The 24,337-nt window shown below is 47.6% G+C and overlaps 1 protein-coding gene and 1 pseudogene across 1 annotated transcript; both read right to left on the bottom strand.

Annotated features, from left to right (window-relative positions):
* Positions 1-283: 283 nt before the first annotated feature.
* LOC137358367 (tubulin alpha-1C chain-like) lies at positions 284-19,755 on the bottom strand (annotated as a pseudogene).
* Positions 19,756-19,996: 241 nt separating this feature from the next.
* LOC137358368 (tubulin alpha-3 chain-like) lies at positions 19,997-24,200 on the bottom strand. The gene is made up of 5 exons (XM_068024309.1): positions 24,135-24,200; positions 22,606-22,828; positions 21,946-22,094; positions 20,822-21,502; positions 19,997-20,293 (listed from the first exon to the last, which is right to left on the bottom strand). The coding sequence occupies exons 1-5, from the start codon at positions 24,198-24,200 to the stop codon at positions 19,997-19,999; spliced, it is 1,416 nt and encodes a 471-aa protein (XP_067880410.1).
* Positions 24,201-24,337: the final 137 nt, after the last annotated feature.

The raw sequence follows: 24,337 nt of genomic DNA on the forward strand, positions 1-24,337 counted from the left end.
CCAGGATCAGTGGACAGTGTTTTAATGACTGGAGTGCTCTGTGACTCCTGGTCTGCAGCCCTGTGGAGTTTGATTAACCCACTTTCTGGGTCATTGAGCCTCTTTTATTATCTTCAGTCTTCTTCTTTTACACTAAGCTTCTCACTCTCTTGTCATGCATTTGTGGCTTTTAAATCACCACACACACCCAAAATTATTTAAAAATAACTTTATTCTCTAAAATATAATTTAAAACATCAATAAATAAAATTTAAAATCTGTTTACTATCTAAACTAATGAATATTATTCTTCCTCCTCTGCCCTTCTGTCCAGCGAGGAAGAATCGATAGCCACTTCCTCGTAATCCTTCTCGAGTGAGGCCATGTCCTCCCGTGCGTCCTGGAACTCCCCTTCCTCCAACCCCTCCCCCACGTACCAGTGGACAAAGGCCCGCTTGGCGTACATCTTATCGAATTTGAGGTTGAGGCGGGTCCAAGCCAAGGAAATGGCGGTGGTGTTGCTCAGCATACAGAGGGCTCGCTGCACCTTTGCCAGATCACCACCTGGTACCACCGTCGGTGGCTGATAGTTGATGCCAACCTGTGCAGTGGGGAGGAAAGAGATTACATTAGATTCAGCTACATAAGCAGAAGCTTCAAAATCAGACCTGTTTGTTGCCACGTAGTTTCCAAAAATGCTAAAGTTATGAACTGGGTTGCATCTTTCACTGGACGAGAATAAGCTCCAGTTATTCACTGGGCTCTTCTAGGTTTGAAGCTTCAGTTTCTGATCGAAGATGCAGTGAGGCTGCATTCAGAATCTAACTGAGTTCCATATTGCACCTTTTCAAATGTGACCCTGATTGTCAGGAAGACATTTTCTCATTTCAAGGCAGGACTTCTCCTGGGACTGTCAAGCCTGCAATCAAGGATTGAAGCTGAGAGAATTCTATTGAAAGCCTCAGAGAGAGCTCCTCTTTGGGCCAGCGATGGAGAGTGTCTGTTACTTTACACTTCCAGAATAGAGGGAAAAGTTTTGATCCAGACTGAACAGACATACTGTTCACATGTGAGATGAGATTGACACAATCCATGTTTGGCCAGGGCTCCATGGATTGGACAAAACAAAACACACTTACCTTGAACCCAGTCGGGCACCAATCAACAAACTGGATCGAGCGCTTGGTCTTGATGGTTGCAATGGCAGCATTGACATCCTTGGGCACCACGTCTCCACGGTACAGCATGCAGCACGCCATGTACTTGCCCTGGCGGGGGTCGCACTTCACCATCTGGTTGGCTGGCTCAAAGCATGAGTTGGTGATCTCCGCCACCGACAGTTGCTCGTGGTAAGCCTTCTCGGCCGAAATAGTGGGCGCATAGGTTACCAGAGGGAAGTGAATTCGGGGATAGGGGACCAGGTTGGTTTGGAACTCAGTCAGGTCCACGTTGAGGGCACCATCGAACCGCAGCGACGCTGTGATGGACGACACTACCTGTCCAAGGAGACGGTTGAGGTTGGTGTAGGTCGGTCGCTCAATGTCAAGGTTACGCCGGCATAGATCGTAAATGGCCTCATTGTCAAACATGAAGGCGCAGTCAGAGTGCTCGAGGGTGCAGTGGGTGACGAGTACGGCGTTGTACGGCTCGACCACCGCGGTGGAAATCTGTGGCGCGGGGTAAACGGAAAACTCCAGTTTGGATTTCTTGCCGTAGTCGACAGAGAGTCTCTCCATCAGGAGGGAAGTAAAACCTGAGCCGGTCCCACCCCCGAAACTGTGGAAGATGAGGAAACCCTGCAGTCCTGTACACTGGTCAGCCTGTGGGTAAACAAAGTACAAAATGTTAAAATGGAGCAAGAGATTGCATCTGTCACCAAAGAGCCATGACCACCTGGTGGCATGGGACCACGGGTGGTGGTGAGATGGGCCTGTGTGTGTCTGGAGGGAGTGTAATGGAAGGAGTGGGGAACTAAGGATGAAAACTGTGTCATTCAGTTTGGGGGAGGAAGAGTCAAGGAAATTTACAGCCAAATTCATGAATGTTACTGGTCATAGGAATATTGGAGTCACATCAATCCTGATACCGGAGTGCATTAGTAGGATTGTATACGTGTGTTAATACGGGTTTTCTCAATGAAATTGATCCGGATGAAACTGACGAGCACAGCTGCCGATTCTTTAATCTCCGATCCTGCTGTCTTCACCGCCCAGAGAGTCTGCAGCCACGGCGTGCGGTAAGTCCATTGAGGTGAAGAAGGAGCAGCGGGACCCGAGAGAAGTCCTGAGAAAAGGTGCCCCGAACACCCAAAAAATCCACGAACGGCCCCCCCGGCCGCAACTTCAAAGCGCCCGCGGGAGATGGCTCGGAGAGCATCTGCAGCGCACTGTCTGCAATGCTGCATGCCTTTATTTAAACCGCTGCAAAAAAAAAACCCTTAGCAAATGTAATCACCTCTCAGTCTGCCAAATGATGCTTCACCTCCCGAAGGACGTAGATGAGCTTTCTGGACGTCGATGGTGGGCACTGAGGAAATGGCTTATTACCTGCACCAGCTTCCCCCCCCCCTTTACCCCCCTTCCACCTCCCCCCCCGTCCCCTTCCCTGCTCCACCCTCTCAGCTCACCCCCTCACAACCCCGTCCCAGCCCGCCCCACCCCCCCGCACCATCTTCACCCCGCACCCCCTTCCCCTACACCACCCCCCCACCCCCTCCCTCTACCCCTCCCCCTTGCATCCCCTCCTCCCACCGGCACCATCCTACACCTGTGTAGGGGCCCCAACAACCCCACTGCCTTGTGGGCGTCTCGGGAGAGACCAAGGCTAAGGGAGTAAACCCGAACAGATAATCCGGAGCGGAACCCCATAGGCGGTCATGTGTCACCTTTGGCATGTTTTCGGCAGTTTCTGCAGCCATACTGGTGCCAAACGTCGTGTCCTGCACTCCTTTGGACCCCACCAGAAAGGCCGAGAGGGGGGTTTTGATGACTGGGCAACTCTCAACCTCCATAAATTTGCCCAGGCATGCGCCATGGAGAGGTCACTCCATAGTTGCCTCACAGCGACTAAAACAACACGGAAGGCAGCAGTTATGGGTTATAAGTCCAGATAAATTGGCGTAGAAACTGGGCGCCACGGGTTGCCTTTGTCGGTGGGAGAGGTCATTGCACCTCACTGGACAGCTACCGCCCGCCTCAAACCGGGCAGCCCCCGGTCAATAAGGTTCTGTCCCGCCACAGTCTACCTGCTTCAATGGGTGCTTGGAGCTCAGGGTCATTGCCCGAAAGGTGGACTGATACACCGCACCAAACAACATGAAAAAAGGAAAGAAGGTACCAGCCCTTCGCTTTGCAAGCTGGAACGTCAGAACTATGTGTCCTGGCCTGTCGGAAGACCTTACACAAATCAACGATTCTCAGAAGACCGCCATCATTAACAACGAGCTCAGTAGATTCAATGTGGACATTGCAGCACTTCAGGAGACTCGCCTCCCCGCGAGTGGCTCTCTAGCAGAGCAAGACTACACCTTCTTCTGGCAGGGCAGGGATCCTGAAGAACCAAGACAGCATGGAGTGGGCTTCGCCATCAGAAACTCCTTGCTCAGCATGATAGAGCCTCCCTCAAATGGCTCGGAACGCATACTGTCCATCCGACTGCTCACCACCTCTGGTCCAGTACACCTACTCAGCATCTATGCTCCAACACTGCTCCCCACCTGAAGCTAAAGACCAGTTCTATGAACAACTCCATAACATCATTAGCAGCATCCCCAACACCGAACACCTATTCCTGCTGGGGGACTTTAATGCCAGGGTTGGGGCCGACCATGACTCATGGCCCTCCTGCCTTGGGCGCTATGGCGTTGGAAGGATGAATGAGAACGGGCAGAGACTGCTTGAGTTGTGTACCTATCATAACCTCTGCATCACCAACTCGTTCTTTCACACTAAACCCTGTCACCAGGTTTCATGGAGGCACCCAAGATCGCATCGTTGGCACCAGCTAGACCTCATTGTCACAAGGCGAGCTGCCTTAAACAGTGTTCAAATCACACGCAGCTTCCACAGTGCGGACTGCGACACCGACCACTCCCTGGTGTGCAGCAAGGTTAGACTCAGACCAAAGAAGTTGCATCATTCCAAGCAGAAGGGCCACCCGCGCATCAACATGAGCAGAATTTCTCACCCACAGCTGTTACAAAAATTTCTAAATTCACTTGTAACAGCCCTTCAAAACACTCCCACAGGGGATGCTGAGACCAAGTGGGCCCACATCAGAGACGCCATCTATGAGTCAGCTTTGACCACCTACGGCAAAAGTGCGAAGAGAAATGCAGACTGGTTTCAATCTCATAATGAAGAGCTGGAACCTGTCATAGCCGCTAAGCGCATTGCACTGTTGAACTACAAGAAAGCCCCCAGCGATTTAACATCCGCAGCACTTAAAGCAGCCAGAAGTACTGCACAAAGAACAGCTAGGCGTTGCGCAAACGACTACTGGCAACACCTATGCAGTCATATTCAGCTGGCCTCAGACACCGGAAACATCAGAGGAATGTATGATGGCATGAAGAGAGCTCTTGGGCCAACCATCAAGAAGATCGCCCCCCTCAAATCTAAATCGGGGGACATAATCACTGACCAACGCAAACAGATGGACCGCTGGGTTGAGCACTACCTAGAACTGTACTCCAGGGAGAATGCTGTCACTGAGACTGCCCTCAATGCAGCCCAGCCTCTTTCAGTCATGGATGAGCTGGACATACAGCCAACCAAATCGGAACTCAGTGATGCCATTGATTCTCTAGCCAGCGGAAAAGCCCCTGGGAAGGACAGCATTACCCCTGAAATAATCAAGAGTGCCAAGCCTGCTATACTCTCAGCACTACATGAACTGCTATGCCTGTGCTGGGACGAGGGAGCAGTACCCCAGGACATGCGTGATGCCAATATCATCACCCTCTATAAAAACAAAAGTGACCGCGGTGACTGCAACAACTACCGTGGAATCTCCCTGCTCAGCATAGTGGGGAAAGTCTTTGCTCGAGTCGCTCTGAACAGGCTCCAGAAGCTGGCCGAGCGCGTCTACCCTGAGGCACAGTGTGGCTTTCGTGCAGAGAGATCGACCATTGACATGCTGTTCTCCCTTCGTCAGATACAGGAGAAATGCCGTGAACAACAGATGCCCCTCTACATTGCTTTCATTGATCTCACCAAAGCCTTTGACCTCGTCAGCAGACGTGGTCTCTTCAGACTACTAGAAAAGATCGGATGTCCACCAAAGCTACTAAGTATCATCACCTCATTCCATGACAATATGAAAGGCACAATTCAACATGGTGGCTCCTCATCAGAGCCCTTTCCTAGCCCGAGTGGTGTGAAACAGGGCTGTGTTCTCGCACCCACACTTTTTGGGATTTTCTTCTCCCTGCTGCTTTCACATGCGTTCAAATCCTCTGAAGAAGGAATTTTCCTCCACACAAGATCAGGGGGCAGGTTGTTCAACCTTGCCCATCTAAGAGCGAAGTCCAAAGTACGGAAAGTCCTCATCAGAGAACTCCTCTTTGCTGACGATGCTGCTTTAACATCTCACACTGAAGAGTGCCTGCAGAGTCTCATCGACAGGTTTGCGGCTGCCTGCAATGAAATTGGCCTAACCATCAGCCTCAAGAAAACGAACATCATGGGGCAGGACGTCAGAAATGCTCCATCCATCAATATTGGTGACCACGCTCTGGAAGTGGTTCAAGAGTTCAACCAACCTAGGCTCAACTATCACCAGTAACCTGTCTCTAGATGCAGAAATCAACAAGCGCATGGGTAAGGCTTCCACTGCTATGTCCAGACTGGCCAAGAGAGTGTGGGAAAATGGCGCACTGACACGGAACACAAAAGTCCGAGTGTATCAGGCCTGTGTCCTCAGTACCTTGCTCTACGGCAGCGAGGCCTGGACAACGTATGCCAGCCAAGAGCGACGTCTCAATTCATTCCATCTTCGCTGCCTTCGGAGAATACTTGGCATCAGGTGGCAGGACTATATCTCCAACACAGAAGTCCTTGAAGCGGCCAACACCCCCAGCTTATACACACTACTGAGTCAGCGGCGCTTGAGATGGCTTGGCCATGTGAGCCGCATGGAAGATGGCAGGATCCCCAAAGACACATTGTACAGTGAGCTCGCCACTGGTATCAGACCCACCGGCCGTCCATGTCTCCGCTATAAAGACGTCTGCAAACGCGACATGAAATCGTGTGACATTGATCACAAGTCGTGGGAGTCAGTTGCCAGCATTCGCCAGAGCTGGCGAGCAGTCATAAAGACAGGGCTAAATTGTGGCGAGTCGAAGAGACTTAGTAGTTGGCAGGAAAAAAGACAGAGGCGCAAGGGGAGAGCCAACTGTGCAACAGCCCCGACAAACAAATTTCTCTGCAGCACCTGTGGAAGAGCCTGTCACTCCAGAATTGGCCTTTATAGCCACTCCAGGCGCTGCTTCACAAACCACTGACCACCTCCAGGCGCGTATCCATTGTCTCTCGAGATAAGGAGGCCCAAAAAGAATACGTGTGTCACATGGCCATTTATCAGGTATTACAAAGAGAACAGGATAGTGGGGCAGCGGTGAGACATTGGGTGCTGCTGGAATTTGACATTGTCCGCCTTTACACAACTTACCAGCTTCCGTATGCGATCCAAGACCAGATCCACAATCTCCTTGCCGATGGAGCAGTGTCCCCGCGCGTAGTTATTAGCCGCGTCCTCCTTGCCGGTGATGAGCTGCTCGGGGTGAAAGAGCTGTCGGTAGGTGCCGGTACGGACCTCATCTGGGGACAGGGAACAAAGATTTAAAAGCATGAAAGAAGAACATTCCAGCAAATTTGATGCCTTTTGGCCATATTTCAGAGTTTAATGAGAGCACTGACTCATTGTCATTGAAACATACAAGATTCTGAAGGGGCTTGACAGGGCAGACACTGAGGTTGTTTCCCCTGATTGGGAAATCTAGAAAACGAGGGTAGTCTCCGGATAAGGGGCTGATCATTGAGGACTGAGATGAGGAGAAATCTCTTCATTCAAAGGGTTATTAGTCTTTGGAATTCCTTACCCCATTTGGTTGTGAATGTGCCATTGTTGGATATATTTCAGGCTTGAGACACAGATTTTTGGTCTCTCAGGAAATCATGGGATATGGGGAGGGGGTATGAAGGTGGAGTTGAAGCCAAAGATCAGCCATGATCGTATTAAATGGTGGAGCAGGCTCAACAGACCATATGGTCTGCTCCTGTTCCTATTTCTTATATTCTGATGACCAGCCCATCAACAATCACTCCTCTTACCAATCACAGTGGGCTCCAGATCGATAAACACGCCTCGGGGGATGTGTTTGCCCGCCCCCGTCTCACTGAAGAAGGTGTTGAAGGAGTCATCGCCACCTCCGATGGTCTTGTCACTGGGCATCTGTCCATCCGGCTGGATCCCATGCTCCAGGCAGTACAGCTCCCAGCAAGCGTTGCCGATCTGCACACCGGCCTGGCCAATGTGGATTGAAATACACTCACGCTAAAGAGGGAAGAACAGGTGATGATTGACACAGGATGGAGGGCAATGCTTTATTGTCAGTATGGCTGGAAGGAGAAAGGTGCACAGAAACACATTCCATGACAGTAACCTGTGGATCCCAACCATTCTGTGTGAATTCTACCTACTCCCTGGTGGATCCCTCCATCACTTCTATAGATTGCCCTGCACTCCATGGTTCCGTCCTCCCTGGATCCCATTTCTCCTTTATATCCATTCCCTGTGGATCTTTTTGATCCTTATGGATATCCCTTTGGCTTTCCCTCTCGCCATCGAAACCCCTCTCTCACTGGATCCCCCTCACCTTGTTGATTTCCCTTTGTCTGGGATTACCTCTATCGCTGTATGTTAAGTTTTCTCTTTGGTCATAGATTGCTGCTGTTCCTGTGGATTCCTGCTCTCGCAAGTATACCTCTCCTAGTAGATCTCTCTCCTCGTGGATCCCACTCTCCCATTGAATTCTCTCTCACTCTCTCTCAATGGATCTTGCTATCTCTGTGGATCCCTTGGCTTGTTTCACAACATCACCCTTGCCTACCCTGCAGGCACTCACCATGGTCTCCTTCTGTTCATACAGCTCCTTAGATTGTGCTGTGTGTTGACACTCCCAGTATTTATACTGTGCCCAGTAGAACATTCCAATCAACCGAACCGAGTTCTGATTGGCCTCTGAGAACAAAACACTGGTTGCTCAGAGAAACAATAACAAAGATGATACAATGGTGCTCAGTGGTGATTGGTTCTTTGTGCAAAAGGCGTAACCAAGGGTTCGCCACAATCTGTTATTGGAGGAGCACTAGGCAACAAGGAGCCATTTTTGTAAATCAGATGTCCATTAATCAAATCACGATTAATAAGACAGCCACCAATCAGGGCCACCTCAAACACACTCACACCTATGAGATCCCAATCAACCCCACAGATCAATCACACACCATCAGTCACAACCATGTCAATCAGATTCTCAGCAGTCATATCTCTTCCATCAGATGCCTGTCAGTCACTCCTCCCTCAAGCAGGCAGGCATCAACATGACTGTCCATCGGTCAGATCCCCAGAAATCAGACTCCCACCTAAAAGGCCTGCTCCGAAGAAACCCCATCATTCAGACCCGGTCAATCCTACACTCATTACACAGAGCCCACCTCAGCTTTCCATCAATCAGACTGCAGGGACCGGAGACCCACCTTTCAGATCCTCAGCAATCAGCTCCATTTGCCGGACTGCCATCAATCAGGCCTCATCTATCAAATTCCTATTAATCCGGCACCCATCGATCAGAATAACTCCAATCAAACTCACTGCAACCAGATGCTCATCGTTTAGACCCTATCAATTAGAGTCACAGCGGTGTGACTCTTTGGAATTCCCTACCCCAGTGGGTTGCAGACGCTCCATCGTCGAATATATCTCAGACTGAGATAGGTGGATTTTTTGACGCTGAGGGAATCAAGAGAAATGGGAAGCAGCTGGGAAAATGGAGTTGAGGCAGAGGATCATCCATGATCGTATTGAATGGTGGCGCAGGCTCGAGGGACCGTACGGTCTACTCTTGCTCCTGTTTCTTAAGTTCTTACATTAGACCCTTAGCACTCAAACCTCACTGATCAGATTCCCACCAATCAGTACCCATGAATCCAATCCCATCAGTAAAACGCTACCTGTCAGACCCTCATTGATCAGTTCTCCATCAATGAGATCTCCATAAAACAGTCCCAACAATCACACTGCTGTGCCATCAATCAGACTCCCAATAAATTCCACCTCATCCATCAGACTCGCATCAGTCATATCCTCAACAATCCCCGACCCCATCCCATTAGTTAGTCACCGTTCAGTCAGAACCGAAATGGTGGGACCAAAATCAGAACCCTATCATTCTATTCCGTATTAATGAGATTTCTAATTTTCAGGCATCCATCAAACTGATTCCCATCTAGCACAGCTCTGTCAGTCATATCCCATCAATCTGAGCCACCTCTTACAGAACACTATCGAGCAGAAACCCTCCCCATCAATCTCACTCCTCTCGATCGGACTCATTAAACAACCACGCAGAAAAGTGAACGCAGTCAGTCTCATTGCGACAGTGAGAGCACCATCAATCATACTCCCAGCAATTACACCTCCATCAGTTAAAAGATATAGCAGACCCAAAAGTATCTTACTTCCATCTGTCAAATCCAGAGTGATCAGACCCTCTCCGTGCAGCACACCACAGCAATCACACAGCATCAATAGTACCCCTTCAAAACAGACCCCACCAATCAGACCAAATCAACTAGACCCCAACTGTACAATTCGCTTCACTCGGCTTCCCATCAGTCAGACAGCAGCGATTAGACCAACCCTGGCCCACCCACCACCCATTAATCAGACCCCAGCTAAGCAATCCCATGTGTTGCACCTCCAGGCAACCACAGCCCATTGAGCAAACTCATATCAGTCAAACCGCATCTATAAGATGGTCAAGATTCCCATCAATCACACCACAGTGATCAGACCACCATCAATCAGCCCTCATCTATCAGATTGCCATCAAGGAGACCCATGGATCTGATACCAGTCAGGCCTCAACTGTCGTTCCCAATCACTCTGTTTCCCATCAATCAAATTCACATCAATCAAAACCCTTCAATCAGATTTCACCAATCAGACCCCTACTCTTAAATACCCAATAATCGAATTTCCATCAATCGGACACCCCACAAGCAGACTCGATCAGACCACGCCTCTGACACCTACATATATTTGGCTCCAATCTATTGGGCCGTATTTATTGTACTTTCAGGGATGTGGGCATCGCTGGGAAGACCAGCATTTATTGCCTTTGAGAAGGTGGTAATCAGCCGTGTTTTTGAACTGCAGTTCGTGTGGTGAAGGTAATCCCTCAGTGTTGTTAGGTAGGAAGTTCCAGGATTTTGACTGAGCGACGATGAAGGAGCTTTCCGGATATTTTCCAGGAATTGTGTGTGACTTGGAGGCGAACTTGCGGGTGGTGTTGTTCCCATCTGCCTCCTGCCTTTGATCTTCTAGGCAGTGGAGGTTGTGAGATTGTGAGGTGCTGTTGAAGGAGCCTTGGTGAGTTGCTGCAAAGCATCTTGTAGATGGTACACACTGCAGCCATGCCGTGTTGTTGGTGGAGGGAGTGAATGTTTAAGGTGATGGATAAGGTGCCAATCAAGTGGGCTGATTTCATCTGGACGGTGTCAAGCTTCTTGCCAGTTGTTGAAGCTGCACTTATCCAAGCAAGTGGAGAAGATAACATCACACTTTGACTTGTAGATGGAGAAAAAGTTTGAGGAGTCAGGAAAGGAGTCACTTGCTGCAGAATGTCCAGCATCTGCCCGGTTCCTGTAGCCACAGTATTTATGTGTCCAGTCCAGTTAGGTTTGTGGTCAGTGGTCACCCCCTTGATGTTGATCGCAGGGAATTAACCGATGATGATAATGCTGTTGAATGTCATAATGGGAGCCGGGTGGAAGCAGTGGGGACGAAGGGTGGAAAAGGGTGCCGGCACTACGCATATAGTTCGCGTTGGGGCAGGAAGGGTCAAGGAAATTCCCAGCCAACTTTCATGGATGTTACTGGTCAGAGGACTATTGGAGTGACATCAATACTGAATGCTTAGTATACTTGCGCCACATGGCTATTTATAAGGTTTTACAAAGAGAACAGGATAGTGGGGCAGTGGTAAATGGTGAGACAGGACATTGGGTGCAACTAGAATTTGCCATTGTCTGCCGCGACACAACTTACCAGCTTCCGTATGCGATCCAAGACCAGATCTACAATCTCCTTGCCGATGGAGCAGTGGCCCCGCGCGTAGTTATTAGCCGCGTCCTACTCACCAGTGATGAGCTGCTCGGGATGAAAGAGCTGTCGGTAGGTGCCGGTACGGGCCTCATCTGGGGACAGGGAACAGAGACTTAAAAACATGAAAACAGAACATTCTAGCAAATTTGATACCTTCAGGCCTTAATTCAGACTTTAGTGAGAGCACTGACTCATTGTTGTTAAAACATACAAGATTCTGAAGGGGCTTGACAGGGTAGACACTGAGGTTGTTTCCCTTGATTGGGAAATCTAGAACACAAGGGCAGTGTCCGGATAAGGGGCTGATCATTAAGGACTGAGATGAGGAGAAATGTTTTCACTCAAAGGCAAAGTAGTCTTTGGAATTCTCTACCCCATTGGGTTGTCAATGCTCCATCAGTGAATATATTTAAGGCTGAGAAAGACAGATTCTTGGTCTCTCAGGGAATCAAGGGATGTGGGGAGCAGACATGAAGGTGGAGTTGAAGTCAAAGATCAGCATGATCATATTGAATGGCAGAGCAGGCTCTACAGGCCGTATGGTTTGTTGCTGTTCCTATTTCTTATGTTCTTATGACCTTCAATTTGCATATAGACTGGGTAAAGCTAATGAGCACTAATACTGTGGAGGACAAATTTCTGGAGTGTGTTAGGGATGGTTTTCTAGAGCAGTATGTTGAGGAACCAACTAGAGAACAGGCTATTTTAGATCTAGTATTATGTAATGAGAAAGGGCTAATTAATAATCTTGTTGTAAAAGAACCTTTAGGGATGAGTGACCATAATATGATAGAATTTTACATTATGTTTGGAAATGAGGACGTTCAATCTGAACCCAGGGTGTTAAATTTGAACAAAGGAAATTATGAAGGTATGAGGAACAAATTGGCTGAGGTGGATTGGTAACATACATTAAAAGGTATGACATCACATAGGCAATTGATAGTCTTTAAAGAAATATTACATAGTTTACAGCAACTATACGTTCCTTCAAGGCACAAAAACCCCAGAAGTAAAGGCAGTCAACCGTGGATAATAAAGGAAGTTAAAGATTGTAAAGATTAAAAGAAAAGGCCGATATAGTTGCCAGAAATAGTAGTAAACCTGAGGAATGGGAGTAGTTTAGAATACAGCAAAGGAGGATGAAGAAAATGATAAAGGGAGAATAGAATATGAATGTAAGCTAGCAAAAAATATAAAAATGGACTGTAAAAGCTTCTATTTGGCTATTAGGTCTATTACAGGGAGAGTCAGGAGAATTTATAATGGGGAATAGAGAAATGGCAGAGAAACTAGATGATTACTTTGTGTCTGTCTTCACTGAGGAAGATACAAGAAATGTCCCAGAATTAGAGATCCAAGAGATATGGGGGAATGAGGAATTGAAGGAAATTAGTATTAGTAAGAAGGTTGTATTGGAGAAATTAATGGGGCTGAAGGTTGATAAGTCCCCAGGACCTAATATTCTACCTCCCAGAGTGTTGAAAAACTATGGAGATAGTGGATGCACTGGTGATCATCCTCCAAAATTCTACAGATTCTAGAGCAGTTCCTGCAGATTGGAAGGTCGCACATGTCACCCCACTATTTAAGAAGGGATGGAGAGAGAAAACAGGGAATTATATACTTGTTAGCCTTACGTCAGTCGTTGGGAAAATGCTAGAATCTATTCTAAAGGATGTGATAAATGGACATTTGGATAATAATGATCTGATTGGGCATAGTCAACATGGATTTATGAATGGGAAATCATGTTTGACGAATTGTCGGAGTTTTTTGAGGATGTTACTAACAGAATTGATAAAGGGGAGTCGGTGGATGTGGTATATTTTTATTTTCAGAAGGCGTTTGATGAAGTCCCCCACAGGAGGTTGGTTAGCAAAATTAAAGCACATGGGATAGGAGGTAATAAACTGGCATGGATTCAGGATTGGTTAACAGGTAGAAAACAGAGAGTAGGAATAAATGGGTCATTCTCGCATTGCAGGCTGTGACTTGTGGGGTACTGCAGGGATCAGTGCTTGGGCCCCAGCTGTACACAATATATATCAATGATTTGGATGTGGGGACCAAATGTAGTATTTCCAAGTTTGCAGATGACACAAAACTAGTTGGGAATGTGAGATGTGAGGAAGATGCAAAGCGGCTTCAAGGGGATTCGGACAGACTTAGTGAGTGGGCAAGAACGTGGCAGATGGAATATAATGTGGAAAAGGTTATCCACTTTGGTAGGAGGAATAGATGTGCAGAGTATTTCTGAAATGGTAAGAGATTAGAAAGTGTAGATGTACAAAGGGACCTGGATGTCCTTGCCAATAAGTCACTGAAAGCTAACATGCAGGTGCAGCAAGCAATTAAGAAGGCTAATGGTATGTTAGCCTTTATCGCAAGATGATTTGAGTACAGGAGTAGTGAAGTCTTGCTTCAATTGTATAGAACCTTGGTTAGACCGCACTTGGTGTACTGTGTGCAGTTTTGGTCCCCTTACCTTAGGAACTATATTATTACCAGAGAGGAAGTCCAACGAAGGTTCACCAGACTTGTTCCTGGGATGGCGGGACTGTCCTATGAAGAGAGATTGGGGAACCTGGGCCTGTATTCCCTAGAGATTCGAAGAATGAGAGGTGATCTCCTGGAAACCTACAAAATACTGAAAGGGATAGACAGGGTAGATGCAGCTAAGATGTTTCCCCTAGCTGGGGAGTCCAGAACCAGGGGACACAATTTCAAAACAAGGGGAAGCCGAATAGGACGGAGATGCGAAGAAATGTCTTTACTCAGAGGGTTGTGACTCTTTGGACTTTTCTACCCCAGAGGGCTGTGGAAACTCAGTTATTGAGTAGGTTTAAAGCAGAGATTGACAGATTTCTAAATGCAAATGACATGAGGGGGATATGAGGATAGTGTGAGAAAAAGGCATTGAAGTGGATGATCAGCCATGATCATGTTGAATGGCGGAGCAGGCTTGATGGGCTGAATGGTCTACTCCTGTTCCTATTTCTTATGTTCTTATGACCAACCCATCAACAATCACTCCTCTTACCAACCACAGTGGGCTCCAGTTCTATAAACACGCCTCGGGGGATGTGTTGGCCCGCCCCCATCTCACTGAAGAAGGCGTTGAAGGAGTCATCGCCACCCCCGATGGTCTTGTCACTGGGCATCTGTCCATCCAGCTGGATCCCATGCTCCAGGCAATGCGGCTCCCAGCAAGCGTTGCCGACCTGCACACCAGCCTGGCCAATGTGGATTGAAATACACTCATGCTAAGGAGGGAAGAACAGGTGATGTTTTACACAGGATGAAAGGCAATGCTTTATAGTTAGTATAGGTGGGAAGAGAAAGGTGCAGAGAAACACATTCCATTACAGTAACCTGTGGATTCCATCCATTCCCTGTGAATTCTATCTGCCTCCCGGTGGATTCTCCAACTTCATCCTGCTCCTAATCCCAATGAAAGCCTCCATTCATTGTGGATCACTTCCGTGAATTGCCTCGGACTCCAAAGTTACACTCTGTCTGGATCTCAATTCCTCCTTTATATCCATTCCCTGTGGATCTTTTTGATGACTGTGGCTTTCCCTCCTGCTATCCATCTCCCTCACAGTGGATTCCCCTCACCCTGTTCATTTCCCTTTCTTAGGGGATTACCATTTTCCCAGTAGGTTAGGTTTCCTCTTTGGTCATGGATTGCTACTCCTCCTGTGCATTCCCGGTCTCTCCCACTGGATTTCTTGCTCTCTCACAGTGAATTCCTACTCTCCCAATGTATCCCACTCTCCTATGGAATTCACACTCACTTAGACTCTCAATCGATTTTACTAACCCTGCAGATTCCTTTGGCTGGATTCACAATATCGCCTTTGCATACGTCCGCACACACTCACCATGATCTCCTTCTGTTCTTACAGCTCCTGAGAATGTGCTTTGTGTTGACCCTCCCACTATTTATACTGTGCCCAGTAGAACATGCCAATCAACTGAACCAGGATCTGATTGGCCTCTGAGAACAAAAGAGTGTGTAACAATTGCACAGATGATACAGTGGTGCTCAGTGGTGATTGGTTCTTTGTGCAAAAGGCGGAACTAAGGGTTCGCAACAATCTATTATTGGAGGAGCACTAGGCAACAAGGAGCCATTTTTGTAAATCAGATCTCCATCAATCAATTCACGATTAAAAAGGCAGCCACCAATCAGGGCCACCTCAATCACACTCAATTCATCAGATCCCAATCAACCCCACAGATCAATCACAAGCTATCAGTCACAACCATGTCAATCAGATTTTCATCTCTTCCATCCGTCACATCTGTCAGTCACTCCTCCCTCAAACAGGCAGGCATCAACATGACTGCCATCTGTCAGATCCCCAGAAATCAGACCCCCTTCACACAGGCCTGCACCAAAGAAAGCCCATCATTCAGACTCTGTCAGTCATACACTCATTACTCAGAGCCCCTCGCTCAGATTCCCATCAATCAGACCACAGGGACCAGAGACCCATCTTTCAGATGCTCAGCATTTGTCATATTGCTGTTTGGCATGCAGGTAATCCTCTGATTCACGGAAGAAGGTATTCAAGAGTTATTGCATGTCCGGCTGGATCCCATGTTCCAGGCAATACAGCTCCCACAAACGTTGTCGATCTGCACTGACCTGGCTAATATGGATCGAAAGACACAAGAGCAGCGAATACTAGAATATTTATACAGTAAGAAAGCAATGCCTAATGCAGTCAGTGGAGCTGGAAGGAGAGGCAACGCATTCTGTCACAGTATCATGTGGATCCTGTCCGCTTGCTATGGAACCCTGTGTTCCACATGCTCCCACATTACCTGTGGCTTTCCCACTGCCTTTAGTGCCTGTGGATAGTCTTTATCCGTGTGCCTTCTCCCTCCGTCTGGACTCCCCTCTCCCTGTGGGTTTCCTCAATTCCAGCTTATCTGTTTCTCAGTGTGAGCCGCTCACTGTCTGAGGAACTGTATATAGTCCTGAAAGATCCCACACTCCTTGAGCATAATTGTCCTGTGGATCCCACAACCTGTGGATTATCATGCCCCCTAATGGAGTTCCCTCTCCCTGTTCATGCTCCTCTTCCCGTGGTTCCCCTCTCCCTGTGGACTCCTCTCTACATGTGGACTCCCTATCTGCCTGTGAATTCCTCTTCTCTCTCCACTTGGATCTCTCTTTCTCCCTGTGGGTTCTGCCCTCCCATTGGATTTCCCCTTTCCCTGTTGATTCCCGTTCTCACTTTGTGATTCATCACTCATCATTCAGCACAGTGGCGCAGTGGTTAGCACTGCAGCCTCACAGCTCCAGGGACCCGGGTTCGATTCTGGGTACTGCCTGTGTGGAGTTTGCAAGTTCTCCCTGTGTCTGCGTGGGTTTTCTCCGGGTGCTCCGGTTTCCTCCCACAAGCCAAAAGACTTGCAGGTTGATAGGTAAATTGGCCATTATAAATTGTCACTAGTATAGGTAGGTGGTAGGGAAATATAGGGACAGGTGGGGATGTTTGGTAGGAATATGGGATTAGTGTAGGATTGGTATAAATGGGTGGCTGATGGTCGGCGCGGACTCGGTGGGCCGAAGGGCCTGTTTCAGTGCTGTATCTCTAATCTAATCTAATCTAATCACTCTCCTTCTGAACTTCATGATACTTCTCTCTCTATGGATCCCTTTCATCTCCTTTCGATCATCGAATCCAAGTCCATCCTTCTTTCTTCCAGTAGATCCCTTCTCTTTGTAGATTTCACCACTCCGAGTAGATTTCTTCCTGCCTGTACGTTTGCAATTCCTTCTGGTATCTTCCTTCTCTATGGAGATCCCTTATTCCTTCAGATCACTTCTCTATCCCCGTGGATCCTATTTTCCTATGGATTCCCCCTTTAGATCCCTGTGACTATCCTTTGCCCAGTCGAATTTCCTCCCTCTAAGTGGAATTCCTTATTTTCTCCTGTGGTAGAACATTACACCCCCTGTATGCTTGTGGATCACCCCTCACTCTGCCGATGGAGAGCCCCCTCCCTATGGATCCCTTCTCTTTGGAGCTGAACTCAATAGATGAGGTGAGAGTGCCTGCCCTTGACATCAGGGCAGCATTTGACTGAGTTTGGCATCAAGGAACCTTGGAAAAACTGGAGTCAATGGGAATCAGGGGTAAAACACTGTGCCACTTGAAGTCGTATCTAGCACAAAGGAAGATGGTTGTGGGTGTTGGAGGTCGATCATCTCAGCCCCAGGACATCACTGCAGGTGTTCCTCAGGGTATTGCCCTCAGACCAACCATTTTCAGCTACTTCATCAATGACCTTCCCTCCATCATAAGGTCAGAAGTGGGGATGTTCACTGATGGGTCTTTTTCTGGTTGACAAGATGTAAAGTGTGGTGTGCCACAGGGATCTGTGCTGGGGCCTCATCTTTAACAATTTATGTAAATGACTTAGATGAAGGGACCGAAGGTATGGTTGCTCAGTTTGCTGATGACACAAAATTAGGTAGGAAAGTAACTTGGGAAGAGGACTTAAAGAGGGTACAAAGGGATATAGATAGGTTAAGTGAGTGGGCAAAGACCTGGAAAATGGAGTACAATGTGGGAAAGTGGGAAATTGTCCACTTTGACAGGAAGAATTAAAAGAAGCATATTATCTAAATGGTGAGAGATTGCAGAGCTCTGAGATGCAGAGAGATCTGGGTGTCCTAGTGCATGAATCACAAAAGGTTAATATGCAAGTACAGCACGTAATTAGGAAAGCTAATAGAACGTTATCGTTTATCGCGAGTGGAATTGAATGCAAAAGTAGGGAGGTTATGTTTCAGCTATACAGGGCATTGGTGAGACCACATCTGGAGTACTGTGTACAGTACTGGTCTCCTTATTTAAGGAAGGATGTAAGTGTGTTGGAGGCAGTACAGAGAAGGTTTACAAGACTAATATCGGGATTGAGCGGGCTATCTTCTGAGAACAGGTTGGACAGGCTAGGCTTGTATCTGCTGGAATTTAGAAGAGTAAGTGCCGACCTGATTGAAACATATAAGATCCTAAGGTCTTGACAGGGTGGACGTGGAAAGAATGTTTCCCCTTGTGGGAGAATCTAGAACTGGGGGTCACTGTTTAAAAATAAGGGGTCGCCCGTTTAAGACAGTGATGAGGAGAAATTTGTTCTCTCAGAGGGTCGTGAGTCTTTGGAGTTCTCGTCCTGAAAAAGCGGAGGAAGCAGAGTCCTTGAATATTTTTAAGGCAGAAATAGATAGATTCTTGGTAAACAAGGGGGTGGAAGGTTATCGGAATGGGTAGTTGGAAATGCGGTGTAATAAGTTCAGCCATAAACTTATTGAGTGGCGGAGCAGGCCCAAAGGGCCAAGTGGCCTACTCCTGCTCCTAATTGTATGTTCATATGATTGCACAATGTTCAGCACCATTTGCAACTCCTCAGATACTGAAGCAGTCCATGTAAGAATGCAGCAAGACCTGCCCAAGCTTGGGCTGATAAGTGGCAAGTAACATTCGCGCCACACAAGTGCCAGGCAATGACCATATCCAACAGGAGAGGATCTAACCATCTCCCCTTGACATTCAATGGCATTATGATCGCTCAATACCCCACTATCAGCATCCTGAGGGTTACTATTGACCAGAAGCTGAACTGGAGTAGCCGTATAAATACGGTGGCTGCAAGAGCATAGATACATATATATATATATATACACATATGGAATACTCTCCATTTGCAACCAAGCCATTTCTTACCCATCAATCAGATCACCATCTATCAAGTTTCCAGCTATCAGATCCCAATCTGTGCAACCCACCATCAATCTGCATCAATCGGCCCCACCTCTTAGATTCCCATCAATCCATCCACTTTCTGTCAGATCTCATAAATCAAATGCCCACAAATCCATCCCTCGTACACCAGACTCCCACCCATCTGATCCCAGTCACTCATTTTCCATCATTCTGACCCCCATCGATCAGACCCCATTCTGTCAAACTTTTATCAGTGACATGCATCTATTAGACCCATGTTATGGTATCCTATCAATTGAATTCCCACCCACATTACTCAGATTCCCATCTATTAGACTCCATCAATGTGAATCCCATCTATCAGATTCCCATCATGCAGAGCCTCATTAATCAGACTCACATTTATCAGACCCTATTGATCAGAATCCCCTCAAACTGATCTCCAATACTACATTTCCAATCGATCAGACACCACCCCCCCCCTTCTATAAGATCCCATGCAGAGAGACCCATATTAATCTGGCTCATTATCAGTCAGAGCCACCAGGATCAGTGGACAGTGTTTTAATGACTGGAGTGCTCTGTGACTCCTGGTCTGCAGCCCTGTGGAGTTTGATTAACCCACTTTCTGGGTCATTGATCCTCTTTTATTATCTTCAGTCTTCTTCTTTTACACTGTGCTTCTCACTCTCTTGTCATGCATTTAAGGCTTTTAAATCAACACACACACCCAAAATCATTGAAAAATAAATTTATTCTCAAATATAATTTATAACATCAATGTGAAATAGATTTAAAATCTTTTTACTCTCTAAATCAATATTATTCCATAACATCAATGTGAAATAAAATCTTTTTACTGTCAAAACTAATGAATATTATTCCTCCTCCTCTGCCCTTCTGTCCAGCGAGGAAGGATCGATGGCCACTTCCTCATAATCCTTCTCGAGTGAGGCCATGTCCTCCCGTGCATCCTGGAACTCCCCTTCCTCCAGCCCCTCCCCCACGTACCAGTGGACAAAGGCCCGCTTGGCGTACATCTTATCGAATTTGAGGTTGATGCGGGTCCAAGCCAAGGAAATGGCGGTGGTGTTGCTCAGCATACAGAGGGCTCGCTGCACCTTTGCCAGATCACCCCCTGGTACCACCGTCGGTGGCTGATAGTTGATCCCAACCTGTGCAGTGGGGAGGAAAGAGATTACATTAGATTCAGCTACATAAGCAGAAGTTTCAAAATCAGATGTTTGTTGCCAAATAGATTCTAAAAAGGCTAAAGTTATGAACTGGGTTGCATCTTTCACTGGACGAGAATAAGCTCGAGTTATTCACTGGGCTCTTCTAGGTTTGAAGCTTCAGTTTCTGATCGAAGATGCAGTGAGGCTGCATTCAGAATCTAACTGAGATCCATATTGCACCTTTTCAAATGTGACCCTGATTGTCAGGAAGACATTTTCTCATTTCAAGGCAGGACTTCTCCTGGGACTGTCAAGCCTGCAATCAAGGATTGAAGCTGAGATAATTCTGTTGAAAGCCTCAGCCTCTTTGGGCCAGCAATGGAGAGTGTCTGTTACTTTACACTTCCAGAATAGAGGGAAAAGTTTTGATCCAGACTGAACAGACATACTGTTCACATGTGAGATGAGATTGACACAATCCATGTTTGGCCAGGGCTCCATGGATTGGACAAAACAAAACACACTTACCTTGAACCCAGTCGGGCACCAATCAACAAACTGGATCGAGCGCTTGCTCTTGATGGTTGCAATGGCAGCATTGACATCCTTGGGCACCACGTCTCCTCGGTACAGCATGCAGCACGCCATGTACTTTCCCTGGCGGGGGTCGCACTTCACCATCTGGTTGGCTGGCTCGAAGCACGCGTTGGTGATCTCCGCCACCGACAGTTGCTCGTGGTAAGCCTTCTCGGCCGAAATAGTGGGCGAGTAGGTTACCAGCGGGAAATGAATTCGGGGATAGGGGACCAGGTTGGTTTGGAACTCAGTCAGGTCCACGTTGAGGGCACCGTCGAACCGCAGCGACGCCGTGATGGATGACACTACCTGTCCAAGGAGACGGTTGAGGTTGGTGTAGGTCGGTCGCTCAATGTCAAGGTTACGCCGACATATGTCGTAAATGGCCTCATTGTCAAACATGAAGGCGCAGTCAGAGTGCTCGAGGGTGCAGTGGGTGACGAGTACGGCGTTGTACGGCTCGACCACCGCGGTGGAAATCTGGGGCGCGGGGTAAACGGAAAACTCCAGTTTGGATTTCTTGCCGTAGTCGACGGAGAGTCTCTCCATCAGGAGGGAAGTAAAACCTGAGCCGGTCCCACCCCCGAAACTGTGGAAGATGAGGAAACCCTGCAGTCCAGTACACTGGTCAGCCTGTGGGTAAACAAAGTACAAAATATTAAACTGGAGCCCGAAATTCCATCTGTTGCCAAAGAGCAGTGACCACCTGGTGGCACAGGGCCGTGGGAGGTGCTGAGTTGGGCCTGTGGGAGCCCGGAGGGAAGGTTTAATGGGAGCCGGGTGGAAGTAGTGAGGAACCATGGGTGGATAGGGGTGCCGGCACTAAGCGTGCCGTTCGGGTTGGGGAAGGAAGGGTCAAAGAAATTCCGCGCCTCTTTTCATGGGTGACTGGTCACAGGAATATTGGAGAGACATCAGTAGTGATATCGGAGTGAATGCGTAGTATAGTTGCATCACATGGCCATTTGTAAGATTTCATTTGGACAAAGACAATGGGATAGTGGCCAGTGGTAAATGGTGAGACAGGACATTGGGTGCTGCTGGAATTTGACAATGTCCGCCTTTACACAACTTACCAGCTTCCGTATGCGATCCAAGACCAGATCTACAATCTCCTTGCCGATGGAGCAGTGGCCCCGTGCATAGTTATTAGCCGCGTCCTCCTTGCCGGTGATGAGCTGCTCGGGGTGAAAGAGCTGTCGGTAGGTGCCGGTACGGACCTCATCTGGGGACAAGAAAGAGAGATTTAAAAACATGAAAACAGAACATTCGAGCAAATTTGATGCCTTCAGGGCATATTTCAGAGTTTAATGAGAGCACTGACTCATTGTCATTGAAACATACATGATTCTGAAGGGGCTTGACAGGGCAGACACTGAGGTTGTTTCCCCTGATTGGGAAATCTAGAAAACGAGGGTAGTCTACGAATAAGGGGCTGATCATTAAGGACTGAGATAAGGAGAAATTTCTTCATTCAAGTGGTTATTAGTCTTTGTATTTCTCTACCCCAATGGGTTGTCAATGCTCCATCACTGAATATATTTAAGGCTGAGATAGACAGATTCTTGCTCTCAGGGAATCATGCCTCTGGGGAGCGGGCGTGAAGGTGGAGTTGAAGTTGGAGATCAGCAATGATTATATTGAACGGTGGAGCAGGCTCAACAGGCCGAATGGTCTACTCCTGTTCCTATTTCTTATATTCTTATGACCAACCCATCAACAATCACTCCTCTTACCAACCACAGTGGGCTCCAGATCTATAAACACGCCTCGGGGGACCTGTTTGCCTGCCACCGTCTCACTGAAGAAGGTGCTGAAGGAGTCATCGCCACCCCCGATGGTCTTGTCACTGGGCATCTGTCCATCCGGCTGGATCCCATGCTCCAGGCAATACAGCTCCCAGCAAGCGTTGCCGATCTGTACACCGGCTAGGCCAATGTGGATTGAAATACACTCACGCTAAAGAAGGAAGAACAGGTAATGTTTTACACAGGATGGAGGGCAATGCTTTATAGTTAGTATAGGTGGGAAGAGAAAGCTGCAAAGAAACTCATTCCATTACAGTAACTTGTGGATCCCATCCATTCCCTGTGAATTCTACCTGCCTCCTGACGAATGCCCCTACTTCATCCTGCTCCTGATCCTAATGGAAGCCTCCATTCATTGTGGATCACTTCTGTGGATTGCCTCAGACTACAGGGTTTTATCCTCTCTGGATCCCCATTCCTCCTCTATAGCCATTCCCTGTGGATCTTTTTGATTACTATGGCTTTCCCTCCCACTATTCCGCCATCTCTCTCACTGTGGATTCCCCTCAACTTGTTCATTTCTCTTTCTTTGGGGACTACCTCTTTTCCAGTAGGTTAAGTTTCCTCTTCAGTCGTGGATTGCTACTCCGCCTGTGGATTCCCGGTCTCTCCCAGTGGATCTCTTGCTCTCTCCCAGTGAATTCCTACTCTTGTGATGCATCCCACTCTCCTATGGAATTCACACTCACTTAATCTCTCGATCGATCTTACTATCCCAGCAGATTCCTTTGGCTGGATTCACAATATCGCCTTTGCATACGTCCGCACACACTCACCATGATCTCCTTCTGTTCCTACAGCTCCTGAGAATGTTCTGTGTGTTGACCCTCCCACTATTTATACTGTGCCCAGTAGAACATTCCAATCTATTGAACCAGGCTCTGATTGGCCTCTGAGAACAAAAGAGTGTGTAACAATTGCACAGATGATACAATGGTGCTCAGTGGTGATTGGTTCTTTGTGCAAAAGGCGGAACTAAGGGTTCACAACAATCTATTATTGGAGGAACACGAAACAACAAGGAGCCATTTTTGTAAATCCATCAATCAATTCACGATTAAAAAGGCAGCCACCAATCAGGGCCACCTCAATCACACTCAATCCAACAGATCCCAATCAACCCCACAGATCAATCACACACCATCAGTCACAACCATGTCAATCAGATTTTCATCTCTTCCATCCGTCACATCTGTCAGTCACAAGCAGGCATCAACATGACTGCCATCTGTCAGATCCCCAGAAATCAGACCCCCTTCACACAGGCCTGCACCAAAGAAAGCCCATCATTCAGACCCTGTCAATCATACACTCATTACACCGAGTTCATCTCTCAGATTCCCATCAATCAGATCACAGGGATCAAAGACCCATCTTTCAGATGCTCCGCATTTGTCATATTGCTGTTTGGCATGCAGGTAGACCTCTGTTGTAGCTTCACCAGGTTGTTACCTCACCCCTGTCTCACAGAAGAAGCTGTTCAAGAAGTCGTTGTCACGACCAATTGACTTTTCACTGGGCATCTGCGTGTCTGGCTGGATCCCATGTTCCAGGCAATACAGCTCCCACAAGCGTTGTCGATCTGCACTGATCTGGCTAATGTGGATCGAAAGACACAAGAGGAGCGAATACAAGAATATTTATACAGTAAGAAAGCAAT

This window comes from Heterodontus francisci, chromosome 49, assembly GCF_036365525.1.
Source record: "Heterodontus francisci isolate sHetFra1 chromosome 49, sHetFra1.hap1, whole genome shotgun sequence".
NCBI lineage: Eukaryota > Metazoa > Chordata > Chondrichthyes > Heterodontiformes > Heterodontidae > Heterodontus > Heterodontus francisci.

Excerpts from the sequence above, each read along its gene's own strand:
- LOC137358368 (XM_068024309.1), bottom strand. The coding sequence starts at position 24,200 with ATGCCCAGTGAAAAGTCAATTGGTCGTGACAACGACTTCTTGAACAGC. Across the intron at positions 21,503-21,945 it reads TGGATCGCATACGGAAGCTG|GCTGACCAGTGTACTGGACT; the intron begins GTAAGTTGTGTA and ends GTTTACCCACAG. Across the intron at positions 20,294-20,821 it reads GGTGCCCGACTGGGTTCAAG|GTTGGGATCAACTATCAGCC; the intron begins GTAAGTGTGTTT and ends CCCACTGCACAG.